We start from the raw sequence: 12,390 nt of genomic DNA on the forward strand, positions 1-12,390 counted from the left end.
ACCAATAAAAGGCCTAATTCAATTAGAACTGCGTTAAAAAAAAAAAAAGAATACACACATTTCACAATCTAGCAATTTCAACAAGTACTGCACTACAGCAAACTCTTTACTCTTAAGAACTGTTTATTAACTGTTTATTGCCCACTAACTCATTATCATTTGTCCCATGTTATCATTTTGCACATGATCCAAAATAGCAAAAGCCTTCTACCACTCTTTAGGCAGACACTGAAAGGACTGTGCTTGAAGTGGCCTTTTAAGAATAAACTTTCTAATGCTTTTCACAGATGAAGGAACACAGTATTCATGAGTGACAATTAAGCTACTTAACACTGTACTGTACTGTGAAATGGTCCCAAAATAAAATCTATCCAGTTGTCTTCATGCCACAATGAAATGCAGAGGTAGCCATTAAAACACAAAATGACAAGTTTTGTTCCAAATCGACAAATTTTTAAATATAATAATATATTCTTGGTGATATTTACAAAAGAACTTCACATTTAGATAAGATATATATATATTATCCCCATAAGACAAAATGCAAAAATGAGATAACTACCACAAAATACCTGATGAGCATTTTAAAAATGATAAATCACTATATAAATTACCATATCAGTTTGAACTCAGAATTCTCCTTTTCATAATCTTTCACCTCCCTTGGTTGTTGCAGTACTTCCCATAATAAATGTAATTTATAGATATTTTCCATTTTAAAATGAAATAAAACCTTAAAATCACAAAGGCATATAACCAACTATTTTTGAGATGGAAAAGATCACTACCTGCTCTTCATCATCAAATATTTATTCAAGTGTCTGGGTGTACATGACAATGTGCTAGTAACTTTACAAAATTAATCTGAAGATACAGTCCCTAACCCTCAAAATCATATATAAAAGCAAAGCAATTCTGCTACTCTATGGGCACAAATAATATCATCCACTCCATTTTGGCAATTTTACTCAGATATGTCCGTCTTCAGTTAGCTACATAAATTACAGATATGCATAGTTATAGCAAATATATGTGAGTCAGGTCATTAAGATGCTCAAAACTGCTATCCTCCAAATAGCATGCATGAGCTGAAGGAGTGGGGAATGAAACTGATGACAATGCCTCCCGTTCTTGGACATCTTTTACTCCTTTTCCATTCCCCCATACTGTTTTTATGTAAATTAGTTAAGATGTAGGAGGTAACAAAAAAGTTAGAAGGAATGAGGGAGAAGTTACATGTATTATAAGAAGGAAAGGAAAGAAAGCATTTTGAGGTAAAGATGGACATGGGTAATGTTTGGATGAGGAAATGGACAAGTATTTTATGTAACATCCTAATATATACCTGGTACACAATGAATGGGCTTAGATCAAAGCCTTCATTTAAATAGTTCTTCCTGACTATATTTTGTTTCCTACATGTTTTTTCAGTTTTTAATGATCTGAAGGAAAGGAAAGAGACTAGGAAAAGTTCCCAGAAGAAGCTGACCCCACTCATGGTATGTGTATGTTAGTTGCCATCATCTGATTCACACTTTACAGTCTTTACAGCTAATGCTTTATACAGCAAAAAAGTTTCAGTGACTTAGAATAAAAGGTCTTAAATATATTAGGTAACATTATTGTCATGTCCAGACACTTTCATAGTCTGAATTTTCAGGGAGCAAAAAAATCTATTTAGCATATTTAATGGAATTACTGCCATCAAATCTGATAGTAGAAGAGCTCATCCACCATAGTCAAGCTTCCTAAAAAGACATCCTCTACATCTCCAAATATGGTCAAGAAGCTGCTAGGTCTACATACAATGGCTATTAACAGCTGCAAGGAAATTTCTTCTCCCATCCCCATAATCTTAAATTATGGTGAAGCTACAGGATTCTTCACTTAATATATCTCTAACCTCTGTAAAACTCAGAAGTCTGAGGAAAACACATACTCATTTTAGGATTACTATAAACAATAATGTAATTCTAAAGTATTCAAATTTATTTCTTAACAACAAAATCAAATTAGTTCAACCAAAAATCAACTCCCTATGATGAGATAAGCTAAAAAGTAAATGTTAGTCATTCATCTTTTCATCAAAGATTTTGTTCTTTATATAAAAGATAAAGCAATGACTCAATAAAAACTGCTTGCTATGTATTAACAGAGTATGTAAAAGATCCCATAAAAGTATCCTTCCATAAGATAATATTAGCAATGCTTCCTAGGTTTCTCTTCATGTTACATTGTATAATAAATCTGCTTTTCCAAATTCCCCTCTTTCATCTTAACTTGGAGTAAAAGATACATCAGATAACTGGAATCTTTAAGTGAAACCTTTATGTTTCTAAAGTAACCAAGAAGCTGGGCATATATGGTAGTCAGTACCGAGTCTAAAATCAGGGAAAAATAAGTTTTTAGTAACTTCCTATTTATAATAATTCTTTTCCCCTACAATTAAAAGGCACATAAAAAGTTACATTTCATATATAAATGCTCCTGGAACAAATTTGTGAGTCTCTCCTCAGACCTTATCTGGGTTCAAAAACAGAATTAAAAAGAATCTTGAACTTTAAGAAGCAGTGGCATGAGCCAGAAAGAAATAGGAAGAATCTCTCATTACTTCTCTTGAATTTCTTGGCCTTTCTTAATTTATTAGATTTCTGCTGCTTCCCTGGAACTCATCTTTCTTATGATGTACTATGCTAGAACTTTAAAAAAAGAAACAATATTTTGCCTTTTCTGGTTCTAAAGGCAAATCCTGTGCCTGTATTATTTGCTTATTTTCTATGTGACCCAACTAAGAACGTTTTGCACCTTTCTTGTCCTCCTTCTGCCTGCTCTACATCTTTAGAATAACTCTGAAGCAGATCAGCTGAGGGAAGCCTGTGGGAAAAGGAAATTCCAAAAATCAAGCTATCCCTGCAGACTAGGCTCTTTCCCAAAGAATGTATAGCAAGTAGTAAAAGAATAAAGAAAAAGGCAGATTACAGTTGAGGGAAGAGCAGTATCAAGGAAGTTCCTCAAAGTTTCAGGGAATCCTCATATATTACTGCCACTGTTTCACTGATTAAAAATTAGGAACTTGAAAGTATTTTGGGGTACATTTAGTGAATATGTATGAGGTACCTTCAAAAACTAAACACACAGGTTCAATAATATTCAACCAGCTAAATTACTTAGAAATGTAATACTAACTTTAAATTTGAGTCCCTAAAAAGAAGTGCATTTGTTAATCATACCTAAAAGTAGATGTTTTCCACATGTAGATTTGTTTTTAAATTTAAAAAAAATTATTACTTCAAGAGTTTAAAAACAAAGCTAACAGAAGGATATAGTTTAAGTACAGCTGCCCATAGTAACTGAATAAAGTGGATAATAAGCATTTATGGTTCAACCAATGCACCTTTGTTGAAGCACATTTAGCTGAAGTGACTTCGAGTCTGGTTTATTTCCATCACATACAGTACATTTGTCCAAACAAAGAATGTACATTCAATATAGAACATTTCCAGCAACCGTTACAGTCTTTCTAGTTTCCTTTCACAGTATATTTTAGTGCAAAGCACTAGGAAGGCTAAATGTTTTTTCTATCTATAGAAGCATTTTATTCTTATGACCTTGTGATCTTCAACATTTTTAGATTTTATACAAAAAGTAAATGGAAACAGGGTCCCTCCTAATTACAGGTATGAACCTATTATAAAAACATGGTATATTTTCTCTTGAACCTTTTGAAATCAGGATAATTTGACACAAATTTCTAAAAAGCAAAATATTTTTTCCTAAAAAGTATAAAATGTTGGTACACAGAAACCTACCAAGAAATCTGTAATGATAGGTTTTTTTTTTCCCCTAAAATCTTGATTTGTTATAAATTGGAAAAGAATTCATTGGAAAAGAATTCATTATTTTGCAAATCCTATAGCAAAAATCAAATGTTATCTAAAGTGGTTACTTAAAATTTTCTTGAGAGAAAAAAGTTTTCTTGGTTTCTCTTTTCTTCCTCCCTGTGTAGTAATATTTAAAGAAATAAGACTAACACCATAAGAAGTGGTTGTGCATGGATTGTCTGTAAATATAAAATATCAGTAAGATATTTACTACCTTCATATTAACATTAGTAAATGTGTTGCCCATTTGAAAAAATAGAAACTGAAAAATTAAGTTGCATCTATCATTAAAGTGCTTGTGTATAAAATTTAAAGAAAAATAGGGGAATGTTTGATTTTCATAAAAATCTCAGATGTTTAGAAATTAAAGGTGTTACTATGATCCATGCATGAAAATGAACTGGAACTTTATATTATTTTTAGTACCATGAAACTTTCATTAGGACAAGTACTAATATTCAGCAGACTTAAGTTCCTCTGTTTTAACAGACTGTTCTTATCATACATTCACTGGAGAAAATTTTGAAATCATGCACACAAACTGGATGAAAATCTTGCCAAATAAAATGAAACAATGATAGAACATCTTTGTCAAGTAACACCACCAGTAGAGAGATTCCCTCAGGTTGTTGACTGCCTAAAGCTTCTGGTCTTTAAGGGAAAACAAATTTTGCATTTTTGCTTTGTTTTGTTTTTAAATACAGTAGGATGAGCCTGTAGACCAATGCACAAGGTAAGACAAACTATGATGTAGGTAGAGTAAGGTTAACTTCATAGCCACTTGAAAGTGTTGGAAGAGGCAATGGCCTTAGAAACATGTAGTCAGATGTTATTAATTTAGTTAGAAAACAGCAGTAACAGTTGAATATTTATGAAAATATTTTTCTTTTTTTCTTTATAGTACCATTTGAAGACGTTAGTGGTTCTAACACCAATTTAAAGTCTTTCCACACAAATGAACTCCAAACCTTTCCGTACATCACTTGAAGTTATCTGAGGAGAAATGGGAATAAATTAACACCTTTGAGTTTGCCAATAAAACCTTAAAGTTATACAATAGTTAAAATGAATAATAAATGATCATTTCATTTAAAGTATTTCACATAAAGAGAAGGAAAGGTTTGTGACTTTAAGCTTGCACATACAGTTTAAGTTACTCAATAATCAAATTGAGTTATCCATTTTAGAAGCTGAATCCAAAAATTAATGTTCATCAGAAGCCTCAATTCAGGGGGTACTCAAGAATTAATAATAAATTCTTTAAAATACATGTACTTGCAAAAAGAAGTAGAGGAGAGGTAATTTATTTTGTAATTTATATTGCATTTAAAAATGTGTTTATTCCAAAACTTTCTTAAAATGTAATATTTAAAATTTCTCTTTTCTTCCCTGTTAGGGATGTTAACCTACTTCCTGTTACACATATAAAAACAAAGTAAAACCAAAAAAAAAACCCTTGAGGTAAAATTATTAATTAGGTTGAAACAATCACCAAAAAGTTTATTTGAACAAAAGGGGAAAAACTAAAACATTCTGGGACTAAGTTATCATTTTTTCCATAGAACAAAACTAAAAAACAGTAACCAAAAAAAAAAACTTACAAAAAAAACAAAATTCAAATTTTTGTTTCCTAAGCTTTCCCCTTGCCTTGAAACTCTATGTTAAAAGTAATTAATAATTGTTTCATTACTGCTAATTATTCTAAATTAATTTAGAGATTTTTCTGTGTAGCACTTTATTTAGCCATCACAAATCAATTTTACAATAATTACAGTGCCTTAAAAGATTTTTCCTATAATTATAGCCTTCACAAGTCTTCATTCTATTATCTCTGTGACTTTCCTGCATAAAGTTCATTAGTAGACTAAGTTGCTGAATCAAATCTGTGCAAAGTTAGTAAAACAGAGGTCTTCTACTATAAACATAAGCCAATATAAATGCACATATTTTACAATATTAAAAGAATAGCACTGGCTCCATGCTACCTATAGCTATGTTGCATTGTCCTGTAGAAGATAAGCTCTGGAGTTAACTTTTGTTCCCAAGTCAGTGGAATAAAGGTCACTGAAGTAAATGCAATATGTACATTTCTCCTCAGTTCCCACTGCTATCAGATAGGTGCCATGTAAGCTGTTAAAAATGGAACCTGCTATAAATTATGGCCAAATGACATTTTTTAGTTTGAAAGGGGGTAGGGGGAAGCAAAACTCTGTAACTGTTCCTCACCAGACAAGAGCCTTAGATCTTGTACTTCGACCTTTGGTTTTATTTCCTTCAGGTGAATTAGAAGCATTTGCCTTATGAGTTTTCTTATGATGTTCAAGGTAAGTCTTTTTTGCAAATGCCTTTCCACATTTATTGCATCTGTGAAGAGAAAAGTTTTTTGTGACTTTTACTTCAATGCCAACATCAGCTACTTCATACTTTTTGTTGGGAGAATTAGAAGTTCCATCATGTTTTGAATCATTTTGCTTCGCTTCATCCCTTGGAGGGCCTCTTTTTGCCACTTTATTTAGAACGAAATCAATGGGCTTTTTTATAGCTCTGATCTCTAAACTGGCTGTGATTTTCCCAAGATAACGTGATGATTTTTTGTGAACCACAGTTATGTGCCTTATCACATCACGTTTTCGACGTGTTTCATAAGTGCAAAGTGGACACTTATAAAATTTAACATAAATGTTATTTCCATCTGTGTGCAACTCAATGTGTTTAGTCAAGTTCTGTTTGGAAGTAAATTGGCGTTTACAGAGTTTACAGTAAAGCTGCTTGAAGTCAAAGCCAGCTGAAAGTTTTGGTTTCCTGGTTTTTTGCTGGCCACCTGCAGCAGAAGGACTCGTTGATTTAGGGCTGTCTGAGTCTTGCTTAACTTTATTTTTCTGTGCTGCCGGTGTGTTCTTTTTCTCATTTGAATGATTTGTTCCCTTTAATTCATTCTGTGGAGAATGGGTAATAGAAGGGGGTGAAGATTCTACAGAGTCTGATGGTTCAACTTTTACTTTTATTTCTGTGCTGTTGGCAGTATTATTAGGGCCTTTCTCTCTTTTAGAGTTTGTTCCAGAAAGAGTTATCTTGTGGACAATTTGCATATGTCTTTTAAGCATTATTTGTGAACTATATTTCCTCTTGCAAAGAAGGCATTTGCATGCAGTTAAATTGTATTCAGCCTTTGAAGAAGACTTTTGTTTCCGAGTCTTAAAAGATTTTTTAGGAGAAACAGTATCCAGGAACAAAGGCTGCCCAGGCTTTGTAGCTATATCAGGAGTAATTGAATCCCTCCTCAGTCCTCTATGAACTTCATCAAAATGCCTCCTTACATTCGCTTTTGTAGCAAATGATTTATAACATACTGGACAACTCCTACTCAATGTTACTAGAACATTCTTATTGCGTCCCTTAGTAGAGGACTGGTTTGGATTCTTTCGTGTTTCAATATACTTCTTTAGTTCTTCCATCTTTTTTTTGTGTACTTTTCTGATATGCCGACGAACACCCCTTCTGGAGTTGAATTCTTTTCTACAAAGACAACAAATCAGCTGGTGGCCAAAATCAGAATTATCAGAAGTTTCCAAGTCAGTGTGTGATTCCTGAGGCTGTTCATCAGAAGTTGGTACTGCTTCATTGGCAACTGTTTCTGCAGGAGGGGGCTCTACAATTTCTGTTTCTGTATCTGGAACTGGAGTTGTTTTGGACTGTTCAATGTTAGGTTCTTGCATCTGAACTTGAGTTTGATCAGGAGAATTACTTGACTCAGTGACCTCAGCTGGATTATTAGTCCTCGAAATATACTGAAATACTGCATTCTGATTAGTTTCTATGGGTTCTAGCCTAATAATATATTCTCGCTTGTCCACGCTTGGATAAATGGCTTCTAGGAGATCATTTATGGCTTGGCTTTGTTTATCATTTACATCAGGAAGGTCTGTTAAAACAAAAACACCATTTTAGGTTTGTTCTAGTTCATATTTTAAAAGACAATATGAACATCTGCAAAAATGTTTATTAAATCACCTGGTCCTTTTTATTTTTTATAAGACTCCCCAGTATTTCACAAAGTACAACTAGTAAATTTAATTCACTTTTGCTTTCATTTAAATTGCCAATTTAACACAAACATGCAACTTTCCAGTAATAGATGCAGCTTTGTATAATACTTGCTTTTCCACTTCTGAGGGTACAATTATACTACTATAAATTCATGTTAATCTGTGAAAGGAGAGGAACATGAAGGTAAATGACTTGGTCAGGAAGACAGTTATTAGTTGGTAAGTGGTAGAGGCAAGATTCGAACCCAGGTCTTCCTGACCCAGCACCATATGTACTATGACATTCTGCTTCCATCAATTTAAATTAACATAAGCAAAAAAGATCTCTCTGAACAATATAACATAAGTCAAACTTTATACTCTGTTAGCAATCAGTCAACAAGCATGTAAGAACTTACTAAGTGCCAGGCATTATATTAATATGGAATATTTAAAGAATATTTCTAGAACAGCAAAGATAAATTAACATAATATGGCATGGATGAACTACTATAGAGAATTTAAAAAGAAACGTTTTAAATGTATAAACCGAAATGGAAAGAGCATCCATTAAGCCAATTTAAGATAAAGAAATCCATTTTAATTATGTGAGACCAAACAATTATGCAGCATATTATGCAAAATTAAAGAAATTTTAAAATTGAGAGAAAACATGAGAATACATGAACAAGTATGTTATGAATCACAGCCATTTATTAGAATCAGTCCTAATCAGTCTAGTGAACATAATATATTTCTATTGAACATATGATTAACACATAGCTACTGATGATTATTCTAGAAATTTAGCTAGTTTCGTTTAACTGATGCATGAATTCTACCCTAAGCAGTGATAAAATATACTTGTACAAGAATTGTCTGTGGGGTGGGGCAGCTAGGTGGTGCAATGAATAGAGCACCAGCCCTGGACCCAGGAGAACCTGAGTTCAAATCTGCCCTCAGACACTTAACACAAAAACTAGCTGTGTGACCTTGGGCAAGTCACTTAACCCCAACTGCCCTCCAAAAAGCAAAAAAAAAAAAAAAAAAGAATTGTCTGTGAACTATTAATAATAAGACATTGGTATAGACTGTTTATAAACACTGGTCATTCTTAAGCCTAGTTATGATTACTAAATCAACAATAAAAGCTAACCCATAGCACTTACAATGGACCAAGCACTGTGCTAAATGCTTTACAATGATCTCATTTGATCCCCACAATAATCCTGGAAGGTAGGCAATATTATTATCCCCATTTTACAGATGAAGAAACTAAGACAAACAGTTAAGTGACTTGCTCAAGGCCACAGACCCAGTACATGTATAAAGGTTGGATTTAAACTCAAGTCTTCAGGATTCCAGGCCCAGTGCTCTATCCACTGTGCTAACTGCCCCAAAATAAAGCTTGTAAACCCTAATTTTTATTCTTGTAGCTATTATTTCCTTCTCTAACATTTGCACCTGTATAATGGGTATGGTGGTTAGCTGTAAATAAGATATTATTCCTTCTTTTGGAATGAATACTGCAAAATAAAAGCACATACTTAATTGGGCAGATTCCTAATTAATTCTATTCTCTAGTCTGGCCTAAAAATATATTAATTACCTCATCATCAACAAAAATAACTTTTAAAAAATCCAAGTACTAACTGCCTTTTAATTTAAAAGGAAATTTACTTTGGTATATTTAAAATCATATCTTAAGAATTAAAAAAATATATAAGTAGACAGCCTAAACAAGAGCAGGAGAGGTTTCCAGTCTAAGAAACTCCCCTTCACATACTCTACTCTCCAGCTGACCTAGGCTACTCAGTATGTCCCTAATTTGTCTCACTCTGTATTGCTTTCTTCCTTTGTTCCCATAATCCCCCTTGTCTGAAAGGGATTCCATCCTCCCCAACATTCAACTGTTGAAATCCTGCCCAATCTGAGAAGGTCCAACTTGGCTGCCATTTCTTCCATGACACCTTTCCTGACCTTCCCAGCTAAAAGCAGTATTTTCCTCTTCAGATGTATCATTAAACTTTATATTATATTTATTATATTCTAACTTGCATTATGATTACTTGTTTGTTTTTATATCCCTAAAAAGACTGTAAATTCATTGATATCAGGGATGAAAAGTTGTCTTCATCTTTGTATACATGGCCTTGAACTTAATGTTCACTAAAGTTGTTTTTCTCTACAGTCTATTAAGTACACCTTAAACCAGGGTGAAATGAATCAACTAACATTTATTGAGCACTTTACATGCAAGCCACTATATTAAGCACTGAGAAAGGCAAAAATAGTCCTTTCCACCAAGTAGTTGACATTCTAATGTAGGAGATATGTAAATAATTTTGTAAATACATGATATAGTGGAACCCCATGACAATGGAACCAATCTACTGGAGAAGACAAGAAGGGACAGGATAAAGGATACATGTAGAAAGATTAGTCTTCACAAGAATGACCTCTTTATCAGAGGCTAACAGAAACAGTAGGGAATTATGGTGACAAATGATGAAATGAGAAGAAGAGGAGAAGAGAGAGTTCTTGACAAATTACCTCACTTTTTTCAGTGAAATATGAGGTTAAGGTCCTTAGCTAAGAGAGTGAAGTGAGGGATACCATGAAATGCTTGAGAAGAAACAAGAAGACTGGGAACAACCACTGTGGTGAGTGGGAGAGAGAACCAATTAAATAGGAGTACGGACTTACTGCAGTGAATATCCAGTAGAAATTAGATAACATAACTTGTGATTAATATTTTCTCCAGCTCTGTTAAGAAGTAAATGAATAGGAATGAAGGAGGCAGATGGCGGAAATAACCGAGGGTTGGATTTTGGCAAGGTATGATTAGTAACAGGACAAAGGGACAAGTGATTCAAGAGAAGACACTAGTATGAGCTGACTTAGTTTATCAGAGGGTTACTATTAGAAAAGGAGGAGGGCATATAGACAGTGCAGGAGTGATGGACTGAGAAACTATTTAGATATAAAGGGACTGGAGGCTCCAATGAGGATAAAGAAAGATATATGGAAAGACTAGTAAAATATTAATTTTGGAGTTCATGACCATGAAAGTGGAATATTTTAAGTGATGGCAAAATCAAGAGTATGACTTCATCTGTGTATAGCTGTGGTAGAATAGAGTAGCAAGTCATAGAAAATGAGTAGAAAAAGAAACTGGCAAGTTAGAGTATTTGAGGGAACATTAATATGCATGCATTTTTTAAATTTGCTTCACTCACAAAATACAAGATTAAAAAAACAATTCATTACTGTTAATGTGGTAAGCTTTATATCAAAAAATTTTCTTTAAGGTCAATACATCGAAGATCCACAAAGTAATAAATTCCAGAATATTAAACAATGGAAATTACCTTTCAAGTTAATTACCTAATAAAACAGCACAAAGAACTTATATTAATTCTTTAAAACACAAACTAATACCACTACAGATGCTAACTCAATCCTGAGAAATTCATAGATTTAGTCAATTAAAAAGTCAATCACTTAAAAACTGATGGTTCTCTAAATTTCTATACTTGTAAATTAATCCATAGTTAATTTTATTTTTGCAATTATACTACCTATCATTTGGCAAGTGCAACTACAAGCAAAAATAGTGAATTTTGTACACAGACCAAAATCTTCAAACAAAGACTTTTAAAAAATTAAGGTACTTCAAAATCAAGGTACATATCTCTTACCATCCCCATTAAATGAAATAAAAATAAAACAAACATAAGAAGAAGCAAAACCAAAATCTGAGGAAAGAATACATTTTAAGTGGCAAGTTTTCTCCTAGAGCCACTAATTCCTTTTTCCTTTCCTTGACTCAATTCCCATTCATTCATAACTTACTTCATATTATTTTTACCTCCCTCCTCTAGTGAATCATCCTATATAGAAGATGAATGAAAAGAAAAGAACAAAGCAAAAAAAAGTCACTCTAAAGTAGCATTAAAAAAAAAAAACATCTTGAAACCAAACGCCAGAGTTCATTTAGGTATCATTCACATATACATATATACACACACATACTCTATAACATATAAAATCTTAATGCAAATATATTTGAGGGGAAGCATATATTTCAGATATATAATTCAGAGAGTCTGAATTAGAATCTAGAAGACCTATGCTGGAGTCCTGTCTCTGACATATACTAGCTATACCAAGATAAACAAATCATTTAACCCTGCAAGTGACTCAGGCAACTCTGAAAAGACTAAATTACAGATGAGCTGATCTGCACCAGTGGAAAAAAATTTCACACAATGTTATTTAGAAAAAATCAAGTGGAGACTACTAATCAAAAAGGACTGACCTGATAACTGGAGAAAAAAAAACTGAGAGAGCAATTTTATTTTATTCTTCATGGTTGCTGAAATTATTCTTAATTTCAAGCTAATAATGTTTTAATGCACAAAACTACAGGATATGAACAACTCTAAAATGCATAAATGAAGATTTTAGTGAGAGAAACTTAC

General features: G+C 32.9%; 1 protein-coding gene across 4 annotated transcripts in view; it reads right to left on the minus strand.

The window, feature by feature from the left end:
• Nucleotides 1-3,409: 3,409 nt before the first annotated feature.
• Nucleotides 3,410-12,390, minus strand: part of ZNF800 (zinc finger protein 800) — a 32,095-nt gene continuing 23,114 nt past the window's right edge. For 3 of the 4 annotated variants that reach the window (XM_069087140.1, XM_069087138.1, XM_069087141.1), the window contains exon 5: nt 3,410-7,803. In XM_069087140.1, the coding sequence (XP_068943241.1) occupies nt 6,104-7,803 (1,700 nt within the window). In that variant the 3' untranslated portion in view covers nt 3,410-6,103. The remainder of the gene's footprint in view (nt 7,804-12,390) is intronic. The other variant, XM_069087142.1, reaches the window with a different exon arrangement.

Source organism: Petaurus breviceps, unplaced genomic scaffold (genome assembly GCF_028583685.1).
Source record: "Petaurus breviceps papuanus isolate PSGF00001 unplaced genomic scaffold, PetGlider_PUasm1.0 181, whole genome shotgun sequence".
Classification (NCBI taxonomy): Eukaryota; Metazoa; Chordata; class Mammalia; order Diprotodontia; family Petauridae; genus Petaurus; species Petaurus breviceps.